A 17,500-nucleotide genomic window follows, 5' to 3' on the forward strand; every position below is an offset into this window, starting at 1 on the left:
GGGGATTCAAGCGTGTGTTGGGAGTATAAATGTAGGAAAGAAAGGAAGGAAGAAGAAGAAGAAGAAGAAGAAGAAGAAGAAGAAGAAGAAGAAGAAGAAGAAGAAGAAGAAGAAGAAGAAGAAGAAGAAGAAGAAGAAGAAGAAGAAGAAGAAGAAGAAGAAGAAGAAGAAGAAGAAGAAGAAGAAGAAGAAGAAGAAGAAGAAGAAGAAGAAGAAGAAGAAGAAGAAGAAGAAGAAGAAGAAGAAGAAGAAGAAGAAGAAGAAGAAGAAGAAGAAGAAGAAGAAGAAGAAGAAGAAGAAGAAGAAGGAAGAAGAAAAAGCAAAAGAAAAGAAGAAGGAGGAAGAGAGGTGGAGAAGAATAAGAAGGAGAAAGGGGAGAGGAAGGAGGAGATGAGGAGGAAGAAGCGAAAATAGAAAGAAAAGCGAGAAGTGGAAGAAGAAGAAGAGGAAAAAGTGGGAGAAGAGGGAGAAGAAGAAGAAGCAAAGAAAGAAGATGAAGAAGAACAACAAAAAGGGGAGTGTATTTAATAGGTGCAAGAAAGCCAGTTTCTTGACATGCACCATCTCCCAAAGCTGCTCACCCAACCCCACCAACCAATTACTCCCCTTTGTCTGCTGACGTCACGCTTATGTCAACGTGACGTCACAATGCGGGTTGTGCACTCAACGCTCATGTCTCCGAGAACAAGATTAGGGCTATTTTTAGAAAGAAGCCTCTTCATCAGTACCCGTTACCAGGCGTTTATGGTAATTTCTCTTGACACATGCCAGGACATTATCTTAGTAATTCTTATATAAACGAAGGCCTATGGTATCCTTTATGTATGTGAGGGCGTTACTATGGTAACATGTATATATACGAGGGCGTTACTACAGTATCCTTTATATATACGAGGTCGTTACTATAGTAATCTTTATATATACGAGGGCGTTACCATGGTAACCTTTATGTATATGTGGGTGTTACTATGGTAATCTCTATGTATACGAGGGTGTTACTATATGGTAACCTTTATGTATACAAGGGCTTTACTATGGAAACCTTTATGTATACAAGGGCGTTACTATGGAAACCTTTGTTTATATATACAAAAGCATTATTATGATTTATCTTTAATCCGACGTAATAGGCCACTGTCTATCTATCTGTGAAGATATTCTTTTAGCCACAAACGAATCTAAGTATATTCTGTTTACTGGTACTGTCTCTACTATCTTTTATTCAGTCAAGGGAACGCCCTTCGTGCCGTGTTGTGCGAGTGTGTGCATATGTAGTATGCCTACGTGTCTCATTATGCCCTTCCCCCCCCCCCCACCTCTCTCTCTCTCAAGCTAACGAGTGGCTCAGGGGACGGAGTGATCATCATCATTAAAGGGTAGCACACGCCGGGTGATGCGTCGCTTCACTCACACGCCGAGGCCATTCCCCACCGTAGGTTCCCCTGGGTAGGCCTCCATGTTGCCGCCCTTCCCATTCCAGAAAAGGCACCTAGACAGGGTCGGTCGACTTGCTCCAGCCATGAGTTCCGTGGGTGTTCCCCGTTCTTCGTCTCTTCCTCCTACTCCACCGAGGAGGAGATCTCCCTTTTGGAGATCACCCTGCGAGTGGGATTGACATCAGGGAAACGTGCCACGTGTCCATATAACCGGAGTTCACGAATTATAATTTTAAATGGCCTAGATGGAGTCTCACGGAACAGTCAATGACTGTGACACAGTCATTCCAGCGATACCTAATGACTCTCCAAAGGCGGGTGCCTAAGACATCGAGGAGCCTCTCAAAGCCAGCAATGTCCATGTCTCACAGCCATGCAGCAAGACTAAGACTACAACCAACTTGGAGGTTCGAATCTTAGTCCTCCTGCATAGATATCGACGACGCCATATGCCATGTCAATCTTTCGAAGCACTTCCTGACATGACCCACCAATGTCCTTACCACATGCACGATCAGACTAAAGGAACATTTCGCTCAAGATGATAATTAGCCTATCGATATTCGAATATCGAATATCATTTAGAAAGTAACCGTTTGATAAATGATAGCCAACATAGTTTCAGACGGAAACGTTCTTGCGTGACTAACTTACTCGAATTCTACAACACAGTTGTCTCGAATTATGACAAAAGAAACAATATAGATTTAATATATCTAGACTTTGCAAAAGCTTTTGATACCGTCCCACACGAAAGACTACTTACTAAATTAGCTTTGCATGGAATAAGTGGTAGCCTATTAGGTTGGACTAGTAATTGGTTGAAAGGTCGAAAACAGAGAGTTGTTTTAAATGGAAAAACTTCTGGATGGAAAAGTGTTGCAAGTGGAGTTCCTCAGGGTTCCGTTCTTGGGCCACTTCTATTCATAGTATATATAAATGATATAGACCATGGACTAAAATCTACTGTTTCCAAATTTGCTGATGATACAAAACTGTGCGGAGTGGCAAATGATCACTCAAACCAATTAGATATTCAAGAAGATTTAGATAAATTACAGCAATGGTCTGAAAAGTGGCTAATGAAATTTAACACAAGTAAATGCAAGGTAATGCACATAGGTAAAAATAACAGCAAGTACGATTACAAGTTATTTGGAAATTCGTTAACAAAAGTGGATAGTGAAAAAGATCTCGGCGTAATTATCAGTAACGACCTCAAATCATCCAAACAGTGTATTTCAGCCTCTGAGAAAGCAAATAAGATTCTGGGATTGATTGCGCGATCTTTTGATTTCAAAAGTCCATCACTCATTAACAAGCTATATAAATCGTTAGTTCGTCCACATTTGGAATATGCTGTTTCCGTATGGTCACCGAATCTCATTAAAGACATTGACAGACTGGAAAAAGTACAACGGCGAGCCACTAAACTGATTCCAAATATCAAAAATAAATCATACGAAAATCGACTTAAGCACATGAATCTGTTTTCCCTAAAAAAGCGTAGACTCAGAGGTGACTTGATACAGGTCTTTAAGATTTTAAAGGGAATTGACAACATCAAAAGTGACCAAATTTTCACATTGAATGAGAATCAGACAAGAAACAATGGTCTCAAACTGTCCGGAAATAGATTCAATTTGGAAGTAGGTAGAAACAACTTTGCCAACCGTGTAGTTAATGAATGGAATAAACTTCCTGCACAGGTAGTGCAATGTAGTTCAGTTCGAAGCTTTAAGAATCATTTAGATAAATACCTAAGTAAGATGCTGTAATTATTATAATTTATGTTATATTATTTGTTTTTGTTTTGTTATAATTTGTCTGTCTGATTTTCATTTATTATTAGTTATATGTCAATTTATTATCATTTACTATTTACCTGTTTGTTTGTTATTCAACTTTACCAATGCATTTATTTATGTATTTTAATTGTTATTTACATTGTTATAGTTTTAATTTATTATTAATATGATTTTTTTTTTTTTTTTTTTTTTTTTTTTTGCATCCGACCTAGATATGGATCAAAAGGTCTCCTGTCGGCATGATTTGCCTTTGTAAAAACCACAGCCAATGGCGAGTGACACGCATCCTACTACTTGGTATCCTATTTGGAAGCGCGTTAATAGATTCAGTTAAAATAATTATCAGCCTCGTACTCTGCAGCTCAAAGCAAAACCGCCCCATCATTAAAAAACAAAGACTTAGTAATCTAGACCACCGTTTAACGATAATCGTTGACCCATGAACGATCATCGTTGAGCGATTATCATACCGAGCAAAACGTACTGCTGTGTTACTTAGTAACCTCCACCCGCACCCTGCCAGGACCTCTGACGACCTCGGAAGAAATGCACGGTCATCGCCCAAGATAAGGTCAGTGACCTTGGCGTTACCAATGCAGACTCATCTGTGACATTGGTCGACATCTTTGATTAATACAAGGTCCGTGCAGGTAGTGAAAAGGGTCGAGGCAAGGATGCACCCTTGCATCACTCAATGAAAGAGCTAGAGAGAGAGAGAGAGAGAGAGAGAGAGAGAGAGAGAGAGAGAGAGAGAGAGAGAGAGAGAGAGAGAGAGAGAGAGAGAGAGAGAGAGAGAGAGAGAGAGAGAGAGAGGGGAGAGAAAGAGGAGAGGAGAGAGGATAGAATGGGGAGAGGAGAGAGAGAGGACAGAGAAAGAGGAGAGAGAGAATGGGGAGAGAGTAAATGGGGAGAGAGAGAATGGAGAGAGAAAATGGGGGGGGGGAGAGAGAGAGAGAGAGAGAGAGAGAGAGAGAGAGAGAGAGAGGAGAGAGAGAGAGGAGAGTGAGGAGAGAGAGAGAGAGGAGAGTGAGGAGAGAGAGAGAGGAGAGAGGGGAGAGAGAGAGAATGGGGAGAGAGAGAGAGAGAATGGGAGAGAGAGGAAAGAGAGGAGAGAGAGAAAAGAGAAGAGAGAGAGAGGAGAGGAGAAAGAGGAGAGAGAGAATGGGGAGAGAGAGGAGAGAGAGAATGGGGAGAGAGAGGAGAGAGAGAATGGGGAGAGAGAGGAGAGAGAGAATGGGGAGAGAGAGGAGAGAGAAAGGAGCGAGAGAGAGGAGAGAGAGGAGAGAGAGAAGAGAGAGAGGAGAGAGAGGAAAGGAGAGAAAGAAGAGGAGAGGAGAGCTGACATTTCACACTCGCTGTCCAAGAGCACAGGTCTCACCTCAGATCATTAATGAACGCCACAGGCTTCCCACGCTGGAAGTCCGTGCACGTTCCCTGCGGGGGCAACAATGTACTACCTTGGTCTTAGAGAGGCGCCTCCTGGCGACATTGCTTCGTCAACAGCTAGTGTACATTCAAGTCCTGCACGGCAAGGTTTATTTTTGGCTCAAGGTGGCTTGTGCGTGGGTTGATCCCTAATAAGCTTCGTCTGTCCCAAAACTCGCTTGGGAAGGACCTTACATTCCAATGGGACCTCCAACACCTTCCTTCTTAAGGGGTTATCACACTGGGTTAAGAATCTCCGCCACTGGGACTCGAACTCTTGCATGTGCGATTGCTGACCACAGAGCGGTGACGTTACCACTGCATCAACTTGATTGTACAAAAGGAACGATCAGGAACTTGGCCTAACCGTTCCCCCAACGACAAGAATATATGTTATCACACTGGGCTGATTTTCCTCCCACATCCTACCTCCAACCTCCATTTGAATAACCAGAACATGATTTCGCTTGAAGAAATCTAGACTTCTCTATGAACATTTCAACAGTTTGTCTAACATTCGTATAGGTTTACGCTTAGTTCATTATTCAGCTTTGTTATATATGTGATGGAAAGATAATTTGATATTTGGAGATTTGAAAATTCAAATATTGTAACCGAAGTCGTTTTTACTCAAACGAACTCTTAACTGTCGGAGCTGGTGAAGCCCGTGGAAGAAGCCTAGTGTGATAACTCTCCCTATCGCCAGGCGATTTCATTCATCTCTGTAGCAGCCCCTCCTCTTACGACAGCGAAGAACATGCGTGGTTAGGTTACTTCTTCAGTGCCAGAGATCGCTTCCCAACGGATCCTCCTCCCTCGGTTTGTGAATCCTAGATCTGATCAACTTAGCAAGTTCTTCATAGATAAACATTAATCTGGCGGTTTACTTACTCAGTATAGAATGTCACGCATTATACAAGAACCAAATTTCCACAGTATTTTTATTTTTCATTCTGGCTACTATAACATGGGAGTGAATTTATATATATATATATATATATATATATATATATATATATATGTATATACAGTATATATATATATATATATATATATATATATATATATATATATATACACATATATACACACATATACCAAAGGTTTTTCCCCCCTTACACGGGAAAGAGAAAAAAAAAATGTTACTGCTTTGTACTTAAGTGCCTACGTTCTTAGTACTCAAGTGTTTACATCCTCAGTGCTTAGGTACTTACGTCCTTAGTGTGTATTTACCTCCTTAGGGTACTTACGTTCTCAGTACTTACGTACCTAAGTAGCCTACTAAGGACGGAAATACGCGGGTTTGCTGTGGATGTACTGTGCCTTGTTGCATTGCTCCTGACCCAAGGCAGCGGGCGAGATGCAGGGATGGCCCGTCATCCAGGAGGAGCCAAGAAAAGAGGGAGGGAAGGGTGGTGAACGGGAGAGGAGTGGATGTGGATGAAATGAGTGGGATTGGATTTATGCCTTTGACTTTGGCTACCTCCCTTGTAAGGGGGAAAAGGCCGTTGGATTATGTATGTACTTATGTACTTAAGTACTTACATCATTAGTACTCAAGTACTTTGTATTAAGTACTTGACATCACTTTGACGTCACTCGATAATGAAATCAGCTATTGCGGGGACAATCACGGATACATACGGTACTGAGACTCAGCGAAAAACAGATCTAATTATCAATATTCAAATAGAAAAAATAAATAAATAAATAAATAAAAATCACGATCCCACTCCCACATAACGAGAAGTGAGAAACTCATGATAGGGCAAAACCCTGTCAGTTGCGTTAAGCCGCCGCTGCATCTTTTAGGTCGACATATATAACTATATATTTAAATATTTACATCAAAACAGATTCCCAAACACTTAATTCCACCAGCACTCTTCATATATATATATATATATATATATATATATATATATACATACAGAAGGAGCCATTCACTAATCAATGCTATTTCATAATAATATGTACTGCACAATACAGGACGGTGCATGGTGAAGCGGTGCTCGGGGAACAAGTATTGTCAATATATTGTGTCAATAATACTGACGGTGACAATATTATCGATCCAAAATATTTTCAATAATGATCATGTAAGAGTCAATTTAGTATGTAGATAGTGTTCAAATTAAATGGTTTTGTGAATTATTACTACAGATGTGTGACCAAGGTGTGTGTGTGTGTGTGTGTGTGTGTGTGTACAAAGTTCAAAACATGAAACCAAGGCCTTTACATTCTAACCTTGGTAACACGAACACATGACCCCAAACCTAATCCCCTTCCCTACCGGGTGATCCTCTTCTTTTCATTGAGGCGACCGCCAGGCGATTTTATTCAGATGCACTGAGTCTCCACAAGAAGATTCAGGAGCCTCTTCTAAAACGACTGTTTACTTCTTTCTCGGTCTCTCTGCTTAGGATAGGGTATCTGCTGAATACAAAAAGAAGCTACCAATGTTAGAACGCTAAGGCCTTGGTGTCGTGTGTTGACCTTTGCGCGCGCGCGCGCGCACACACACACACACACACACACACACACACACACACACACACACACACACACAGCGGTCCGGGTTCGAATCCCGCCCAGAGCTGAAATAATTTCAGTATTGCTGCGCTGCGAGTCGTTACTCCCACTCTCGTGGGCGGGGAGTTGTGTGTGTGTGTGTGTGTGTGTGTGTGTGTGTGTGTGTGTGTGTGTGTGTGTGTGTGTAAGGTCACAATATTACACATAGATCGGTCATATGTGAGTTCTCAGCTCTCTCACGGGAGGAAATAGCTATCGATCACGATTCCAACACGTGATCCAAGACCATGGTGAATCACACACAGTGAAATGTTTAAATAATAAAAATCACACAACTAACGATTCACTGAAATAATAATCACGGTTTGATGTGCATATTGGCACAGAAAACATTAAATGTAATGCACGTTAATTCAGTGAAAATTAATAACAATCCAATGATAACAATACCAAAGTTTTCAACACCCTTATAATGGTAGAAATAACAATAATAATAATAATAATAATAATAATAATAACAATAATAACAAAAATAATAATAGTAACAGTAACAATATTAAATACGGCAACATACGTGGGAAAGTCTCCACCCGGCTCCGACAGATTAACAATCGTGTCAAACGTGCTCGCTAAGTCCATATCCGGGTTACAGCTTCAAGTTGGCACCCTCGTCATGCAACACTATGCAGTGTCGCAGGAAAAGGGCGGCGGGGGGGGGGGGCAAAGTGACGTCATCACAAGCTAAATATCGTCCTGATCTCTTCCTAGTACATTTTAGCGGGTCATAAAAGAACAGGGCGCTTCTTTTACTGCCTTTGATTGTATTTTTCCGCGTAACCTACAAAAGCTAGGTACAATGGGTTATTGTATTCTGCTGTTTTCTTTATCGGTTGATTCACTGTCTACAGATGATCTATTCAATATCCTTAAAACTTGCCTGTTCTCCTGGTTGGTTTTCGTCTAAAATTGTTTTGTCTAATTGTAAGAATCTTGGAAAACACTTTGTATACATCTGACAAACGAATCGGTTGGTAATTTGTATTTTTTTCTTTTCAAGTCTTTTTTGTGAAGTAAAACCACTACTGCATTGCACACACTTGAGGGAATTTTCTGATGTATCCATAACGAACTTCTTTCCCTGTATCTCCCAGACGATCTACCGACATTCCATCTATCCCAGGTGCTTTTCCTAGTTTCATAATTTCTACAGCATTGGTGGCGTAATCCGAAGAGTGCTGGTCTCGCATTCGCTCAGTTGCGAGTTCGAAACCCGCACTCTCCGATTCCCAGCAGTGACTTATCTCCACCAGCACACAGGGCAAAGTTGACGGCTTCGGTCGCAGCTACTCAGCGTCTCCTGGCGTAGGTTCCTCACCTGTGGCATTTCAGGATTAATGCTCTTGGTAAAATTCATCTCCTTCTACATATATACATATACACATACATGAATATGCACACATATATTTGTACACCCAAAAACTCATCCACAAACACACACACACAAACGAAATAAATAAAACTATAAAACTAACAAGTCTCACCATTGTCGGGGGTCATCGACCCGTCACCTATTCTTGTGCTATAAAACTGGCGAAGGACAGAACCAATTACCCAGCCATTCATACAAGACACGACACGATACACTACGACACTATGTTACATTATATATATATATATATATATATATATATATATATATATATATATATATATATATATATGTGTGTGTGTGTGTGTGTGTGTGTGTGTGTGTGTGTGTGTGTGTGTGTGTGTGTGTGAGTGTGTCATTCAATCATATAATCATATTGCACGTGAAAGCAATAATATAATGTATGGCTACCTGTATATCAAGTACACACACACGCAAACACACACATGCAGTCACGTAAACAGAAGCTTGGTCAGGATGTGGTCGAAGGTGGTTTCCAGTTTACATGGAATCGTAGAGGTGTCGAGTCTTGCACCCCCCTCTGACGTCATCATGCCCAGCTGTGCTTGTGTGTGTGTGTGTGTGTGTGTGTGTGTGTGTGTGTGTGTGTGTGTGTGTGTGTGTGTGTGTGTGTGTGTGTGTGTGTGTGTGTGTGTGTGTGTGTGTGTGTGTGTGTGTGTGTGTGTGTGTGTGTGTGTGTGTGTGTGTGTGTGTACGTGGGTGTGTACGCGTCAGATCGCTTCTAGTACGAGCCCATTCCCCTCGAAGGTGACGACAATTATCTCCTCCTCCTCCTCCTCCTCCTCTTCTACAATATAAAACCAACCCACTCCTCTGTTTCTGTAATAAGGAAGTTCACAGGTTTATTTTAGACAAGTTTTCCAATCTTAGAGTTATCTATGAATATGAGAGAGAGAGAGAGAGAGAGAGAGAGAGAGAGAGAGAGAGAGAGAGAGAGAGAGAGAGAGAGAGATAGAGAGGAGATAGAAAATGAGAGGGAGAGAGACGGACGTCGGAGAGGATCACCCTCTTCGCCCCAAGGGGCACCAAAGAAAAACACACACACACACATATACATATATATATATATATATATATATTTATATATATATATTACAAAGGATTACAAAGGCGGAGCATGCCGACAGGAGACCTTTTGGTCCATATCTAGGTCGGATGCGAAAAAAAAAAAAATTACTAAATAAAAATTATAATAATGTAAATAACAAATAAAATACATAAATAAATACATAGGTATAGTTAAATAATAAACAGGTAAAAAATAAATAATAAATTGACATATAACTAATAATAAATGAAAATCAAACAGATAAATGATAACAAAACAAAAACAATATAAAATAAATTATAATCATTACAGCATCTTGCTTAGGTGTTTATCTAAATGGTTCTTAAAGCTTCGAACTGAACTACATTGCACTACTTGTGCAGGGAGTTTATTCCATTCATTAACTACACGGTTGGCAAAGTTGTTTCTACCTACTTTCAAATTGAATCTATTTCCGGACAGTTTGAGACCATTGTTTCTTGTCTGATTCTCATTCAATGTGAAAATTTTGTCACTTTTGATGTTGTCAATTCCTTTATATATGTATATATTATATATACGTATATACATATATATATATATTATATATACGTATATACATATATATATATATATATATATGTATACATATATATATATGTATACATATATATATATGTATACATATATATATATATATATGTATACATATATATATATATGTATACATATATGTATACATATACATATGTATACATATACATATGTATACATATACATATGTATACATATACCTATGTATACATATACATATATATATAAATATGTATGTATGTATATATGTGTGTATACATATATATGTATAATGTATACATATATATATAATGTATACATATATATGTATGCACAAATTATATATATATATATATATATATATATATATATATATATATATATATATATATACATACATACATATCCACACCAGCAAAGCTCCATGCTCAAGTAACAAAGAGATCAATCTAACGTTTTGTCCCGGAGAATTGAGAGAGAGAAGGAAAGGGTGCGAGAATAAAAGAGAAAGAGAGAGAGAGAGAGAGAGAGAGAGAGAGAGAGAGAGAGAGAGAGAGAGAGAGAGAGAGAGAGAGAGAAAGGTCGAGGACAATTTCCAGATGTAAGTAGAGTGGGTGGGTGTGGGGGTGGGTGAATATCTACATTTAAACCCTTGAAGTACTAAGACCCACTTCACATATTTCATTAAGGCCGTCAGATAAAGCACGTGAGCTTAGACCAGGAGGCGCTGAGTAGCTGCGGCCGAAGCCGTCACCTCTCCCCTATCATGTGCATTTGGGGAGCAGGTAAGTCACTGTTGGGAATTGGAAAGGAGTGCGGGATTCGAACCGTTAACTTAGCGAATGCGAGACCAGCACCTAGCGGTAACAAAGATCTTACATTTTTTTAAGCCCAATTCTCTTGTCCTCAGAGATGCCAAGTAACCTCGTAATCTTTTCTATTTCTTCCATTCAAAAATCTTATTAAAAATAATAAATAAATAATTAAATAAATGGGGTTTTAGTTTCGGTCCTTCTGTACAGGTTGATACTCTTCCTTTCATCCTAACTGCCGTTAGTCGATTTTATTCATCTCCGTGGCACCGGCCCACCTCTCTCTTTCTCACACACACATACACAAACAATCCTGTCGTGTACACTTATGTTCTCAAGAGTTATTTCCACTACTCCAATGAGGCTATGAAGTCCATCTCAGTCCTATGAGAGCCACCTGAGAGCCATCTGAGAAACATCTTAACCACCTGCAGCGACCCACCTGAAGACGTCAATCATTTGTCACGTGTTGTCCTCGTGACACACAAAGGGAATCAAACAAGGACTGGTTTCTAAGACCATCTGGTTTACATACGCGTCTGTAGCATTGGCGCGCGCACACACACACAATATATTATATATATATATATATATATATATATATATACACATACATGTACCAACGAATTTTCCCCCTTGCAAGGAGGGTAGCCAAAATCAAAGGCATAAATCCACTCCCACCCATTCCATCCTCACATACTCTACTCCCATTCACCAACCCTCCTTCCGTCTTTTCTTGGCTCCTTCTGGATGATGGGCCATCCCTGCATCTCGCCCACTGCCCTTTGGTCAGAAGCAATGCAGTAAGACACAGCACATCCACAGCAAGGCCGCTTCATTTAATCGGCAACCCCCCCCCTCTCTGTCCCCTCAAGCAGAAAAAGAGAAGACTGGGAGAAATCCCTTCGGCTGCGTCAAAATATCATTCACACATACTCCTTCCCCCATCCCCACTCACACCCTTCCATGCACAACAGCATCATCCATACAAAACCATTCTCCACTTACCCCTATCTTCTGTCTTCTCCCTTCCTTCTACAACAGACACCCCCCTCTTTCCTACTGCCCCTTTTACCCTATCCATCCATCTCATCCTTGGTCGCCCCCTCATGCTCACTCCTTCCACACCTCTTTTACTACTCTTTCTTCACTCATTCTTTCCATGTGTCCAAACCATCCCAATATTCTTTCATCACCCCTATCTCTCAATTCCCTTTCCAGCCCTGTTCTCCTCCTCACCTCCTCATTTCTCACTCTATCCAGCCTAGTATCCCCTACCATACTCGTACTTCACAGGCATTTCATCTCAAATACATTTAAACTCTTCCTCTCTTATGTTCCATGTTTCTGCCCCATACAGTGCTGTCGGCACAATTACTCCTTCATACAATCTCCTCTTTATATATATATATATATATATATATATATATATAAATATATATATATATATATATTATATATATATATATATATATATATATATATATATATAGAAATGTAGTAGCACATTTGTAAATAACACACAAAATAAAAAGGGGCGAAGCATTTACTCGGTAATCGTTTCCAAAGTCTAATTGCTCGTTTACCTTGGAATAGATAATGGAACGGAGTCGACTTAGTAACCATGTAGTAACTGCTGAAACTATCAGTTGTTCTAAGAAAAGGTTAGACAACTTTATGGATGGGGATGACGGGTAGTAATGGACATGGAGCTGCCTAGTGTAGGCCTTATGGTCTCTTGCAGTTTCCTTCATTCTTATGTTCTTACATTTACCGAACGTGAATCAGGGGAATTGTGATTTTTTCATTAAGAAAATAATAACAAAAAACATGAAAATAATAATATTAAAATAGATTAACTGGCGCTAGCTCCCCAACGCCATGCAATATCATGCCATTCGTCTTGATAGTGCCATCATATATCTTCCAATTACTCGCATCTCTGAGGGTTTATCTATGTTTTCGGACACCTGCACCTCAGTACACTTGCACTGGACATCTGTCGAGGCAACCCTCCTCGCAGGTGTCTCTTCGAGAGTGACCACGCGAGGGCACCATCCTCTGACCTCGCATTTGACCTTGGGAAATCATCTTCGTCATTACCAACACAATTATTACCATCATTCACGTTATCATCATCACCAGAGGTGCAATTATTACTTCCATCATCAGTAACACAACTAACTACCTCTATCAACACCAACTACCACCAAAACAACAACTACTACCCGTATGGTGGACTGACTGCACAATTTTTATGTAATAAATATTTTCCGGACTTAATGACCTTTTACAGACTAATCGCGCATACATCTTCTGTAATTGGAGAATCATTTCCACTCAAAATAGAACGCTGATCAATTTGGTATGCGGTCTACGTGTCATGAGGCTACTTTGGTATGCTATCTACGTGCAGTGAGGCTACGTATGCTACCTACGTGTTTTGAAGCTACTTTGGTATGCGGTCTATGTGTCATGAGGCTACTTTGGTATGCGGTCCACGTGTCATGAAGCTACTTTGGTATACGGTCTATGCGTCATAAATCTATTTTAGTATGCGATCTATGTGTCATGAAGCTACTTTAATATGCGGTCTACGTGTCAGGAAGCGGCTTTGGTATCCGGTCTACGTGTCAAGAAGCTGCTTTGGTATGCGATCTTCGCGTCAGGAAGCTACTTCGTTAAGCGGTCTACGTGTCATGAGGCTATTTTAAGTATGCGGTCTACGTGCCATGAAGCTAATTTGATATGTGTTATTTGAACCACAAAACAAATGAAACATGTAGATCGCTTACCAAAGTAGCACCCATTCCACTCTTCCTCCCTTCTTCACTTCTTCCTCCTCCTCTCCCTCCTCCTCCTTCTTCTTTACTAGTATCGGGTACCGACTGCATGTTTTACAATCGACAGTTTCATGTCTAGAAACTAACCTCCCACTTCGAAAAGAATACTGATAAAATAAATACTCGCACTGCCAGCAGGCACTTACCTTACGCACAGCAGCTTGCCACCATTTCCAACATTGCCAACACATCTATCCGCCTTCCTGCACAACCCTCACCTGAAAAAGAAGAAAAAAATACAGTGAAAATGGTGGTTGACCACACAGATAGCACAGGACGTTAATATATAATCTTTCAATTTCAGCTTTTTCATCAAGTATAGGGTAGTGATTGGAGGACGAAGAGGAGGACGAGGATGATGAGGATGATGTGGAGAGGAGCATGAGGAGGAGGACGAAGAGGAGGACGAGGAGGAGGACGAAGAGGAGGAGGAGGAGGAGGAGGAGGACGAAGAGGAGGAGGAGGAGGACGAGGAGGAGGAAGAGGAGGAGGACGAGGACGAGGAGGAGGAGGACGAGGAGGAGGAGGAGGAGGACGAAGAGGAGGACGAGGAGGAGGAAGAGGAGGACGAGGAGGACGAAGAGGAGGACGAGGAGGACGAAGAGGAGGACGAGGAGGAGGAGGACGAGGAGGAGGAGGACGAAGAGGAGGAGGAGGAGGAGGAGGAGGAGGAGGACGAAGAGGAGGACGAGGAGGAGGAGGACGAAGAAGAGGGCGAGGAGGAGTAAGTGGAGGACGAGTAGGAGAAGGACGAGTAGAAGGAGAAGGGCGAGTAGGAGGGCGAGTAGGAGGACGAGGAGGAGGAGGAGGAGGAGGAGGAGGACGAGGAGGAGGAGGAGGACGAGGAGGAGGAGGAGGACGAGGAGGAGGACGAGGAGGAGGAGGAGGATGAGGAGGAGGAGGAGGACGAGGAGGACGAGGAGGAGGAGGAGGAGGAGGAGGAGGACGAGGAGGAGGACGAGGAGGAGGACGAGGAGGAGGACGAGGAGGAGGAGGAGGACGAGGAGGAGGAGGAGGAGGAGGAGGAGGAGGAGGAGGAGGAGGAGGAGGAGGAGGAGGAGGAGGAGGAGGAGGGGGACGAGTTTTGCAGTCCAAATTATGGGACTCTGGTGGCACCCCTACGGACCAAGGTCACGCAGTATCCACACATTTCTCCACCTCGCTGGTGTGATACTGTCCCCATGGAGAGAAACGCCGGTGGGCCAACGAGACAGGCGTCGGAGATGGTCACCTCCCCGCCACTCGTCTTCAAATCCCGTCGAAAGCCTCACTTTCACCTGAAGGTGCAGCCCTGAGGTGCTGGTATTCGTTCCCCGGGCTATCTTTCCTATCTTTTTACACAAGGAGAAGACAACCGGCGACTGATCCCATGTGAGGACACAGGAAGGGCCTATACATACACAGAAAAGGTCTTGTATACCTATAGGGAAGCCTGTATGTATACAGGAATGTGTATGCACATAGGAAGAGCCTTTATGCCTAAATATAAGGAGTTTCTATGTATATATGGGAATCCTGTATGTATACATGGGAATCCTGTATGTATACAGGGAGGCCCTGTATGTATACATGAAGAACCTAGATGTATACAAGATATATACAAATATAAGAAAGCTCTGCATGTATACAAGGCAAAGCAGTATATATACTGGGAGAGTTTGTATATATAAGCCGACTTGTTTACCATCGCTTCTATCTCGCTTATGCACACACACACACGAGCACACAGCTCCTTGCAGTGACGGCTCTCAGTGCAGCGATGCTGAATTTATCACCCCTAGACGAGACTCGAACTCGGACCGCTGAATTAACGGTCGAGAGCGGTAGTACTACACCGTCGACCCGTGTGTGCGTGCGTGTGGTGTGGTATTGTGTATGTGATATATTATACAATATATATATATATATATATATATATATATATATATATATATATAATATATATATATATATATAACCTTTTTATCCCACAGTCGGAAAAAGAAGACACTAATGTCGAATGTTCTGTATATTTCGATCACTAACTGTGACCCTCTTCAGCAGAATGAATACATGGTGGAAGGCATATGCTTATATACAAAAATATGAGGTGGGAAAAGGAACAAGCTCAGGTAACGTGACCGATGCTTCGCAGGTCGCGTGGGGTTTTGTGACCTTGGAGTATATGAGGTAGCACTTGGCTGACTGCTGAGGTGGTAATGTGCTACCTCATATACTCCAAGGTCACAAAACCCCACGCGACCTGTGGAGCATCGGTCACGTTACCTGAGCTTGTTCATTTTCCCACCTCATATTTTTGTATATAAGCATATGCCTTCCACTATGTATTCATTCTGCTGAAGAGGGTCACAGTTAGTGATCGAAATATACAGAACATTCGACATTAGTGTCTTCTTTTTCCGACTGTGGGATAAAAAGTTTATTTTATCAATGTGCTACGACATTACTTTATAGTGATATATATATATATATATATATATATATATATATATATATATATGTATGTGTGTGTGTGTGTGTGTGTGTGTGTGTGTGTGTAGGGTCTGTATGCATACATAAAGGGACCGAGTACATACTGGCAAGCTATTACCGTGTTTACGTCAATAGCCAGAAGCGCTCATGTGTCTACGCAAACAGATGTGTCGGTCGCCAAGGCCACCAATTATTATTATCTTCTATATGGAATATTTTTTGGGATGTTTTCCTGGAAGGCGTCAGACAATTTTATTCACTTCTTGTACTGTTTTGGGGTGGGTGGCGGGTAGTGCTGGGCAAATACCGCTAATCTCAGTACCGGAATTACCGGTAAACAACAATGCCGTTACCGGAAATACCGGTATTTTACCGGTAAAAGACTCGTAAGGTAGTAGTCGCCTTTATGACTTAAATCTTTAAACAATTTTCATCCTACTATGGTGTGTAGTCACAACCCCATTGCATATTCTGTATATTGAAATAAAGTAAAAATTTCGATAGCCAGTTCTATTTTGTTTACGATATTGTGTTTATGGAGATATCTGGCAACTCCTCCCACCAATCGGAAGCAAGCTATGATTCTCAACAGTAAACACATGATTTTGAATTTTATAGATATCAGTGCGTTATCAAAGTTAGAGGTAGAAGCATGCCGCCTATCTACAGTATCCAGCCTCCCAGTTTAACTGTCTCTCCTGAAAAATCAATGTTTTTGTCCTTTAATAAGCTATATGTCTGGTTCTATTTTACATATTATTTTGATTGTTATGTCATTGTAAAGGGAAAAAGTCATACTTTAATTGGTGCTACTTTAGTATGCTATCTACCGCGCAAGTGAGTGAAAGGAGGGTGTCTGAGGGTGGGTGTGGTGTATAAACTTTTGTCCGCCTCTGCATGCATGGGTCTATGTTTGGAGGGTGCATGTGGGAGTGGGAGTTTTGTTAATACACACACATACACATATAAAGCTTTGACTCAATTGTAATAAATGTTTTCTTAAAAACTAACCTAAACTGACTAATTTGTAATAGATGTTTTCCTAAAAACTGCTTTTAATGTTCCCTTGTTTTAATACTTATTTCATACAAATTAGCCCAGCACGTGATCCAAGGTGAATAC

General features: G+C 41.2%; 1 protein-coding gene across 2 annotated transcripts in view; it reads right to left on the reverse strand.

Moving 5' to 3' along the window:
* IP3K1 (inositol-trisphosphate 3-kinase-like protein) overlaps positions 1-17,500 on the reverse strand; it is a 359,562-nt gene that overhangs the window by 126,889 nt on the left and 215,173 nt on the right. The window contains exon 1 of one of the 2 annotated variants that reach the window (XM_076200360.1): positions 14,053-14,112. The exons of the other annotated variant lie outside the window; for it this stretch is intronic. Coding sequence (XP_076056475.1) covers positions 14,053-14,097 — 45 coding nt within the window. The 5' untranslated portion in view covers positions 14,098-14,112. Of the gene's footprint in view, positions 1-14,052; positions 14,113-17,500 lie in introns of those variants that run through there. 2 annotated transcript variants of the gene reach the window in all.

This window comes from Oratosquilla oratoria, chromosome 17 (genome assembly GCF_046742065.1).
Source record: "Oratosquilla oratoria isolate Oo_2021 chromosome 17, ASM4674206v1, whole genome shotgun sequence".
In the NCBI taxonomy this organism is placed as follows: Eukaryota; Metazoa; Arthropoda; class Malacostraca; order Stomatopoda; family Squillidae; genus Oratosquilla; species Oratosquilla oratoria.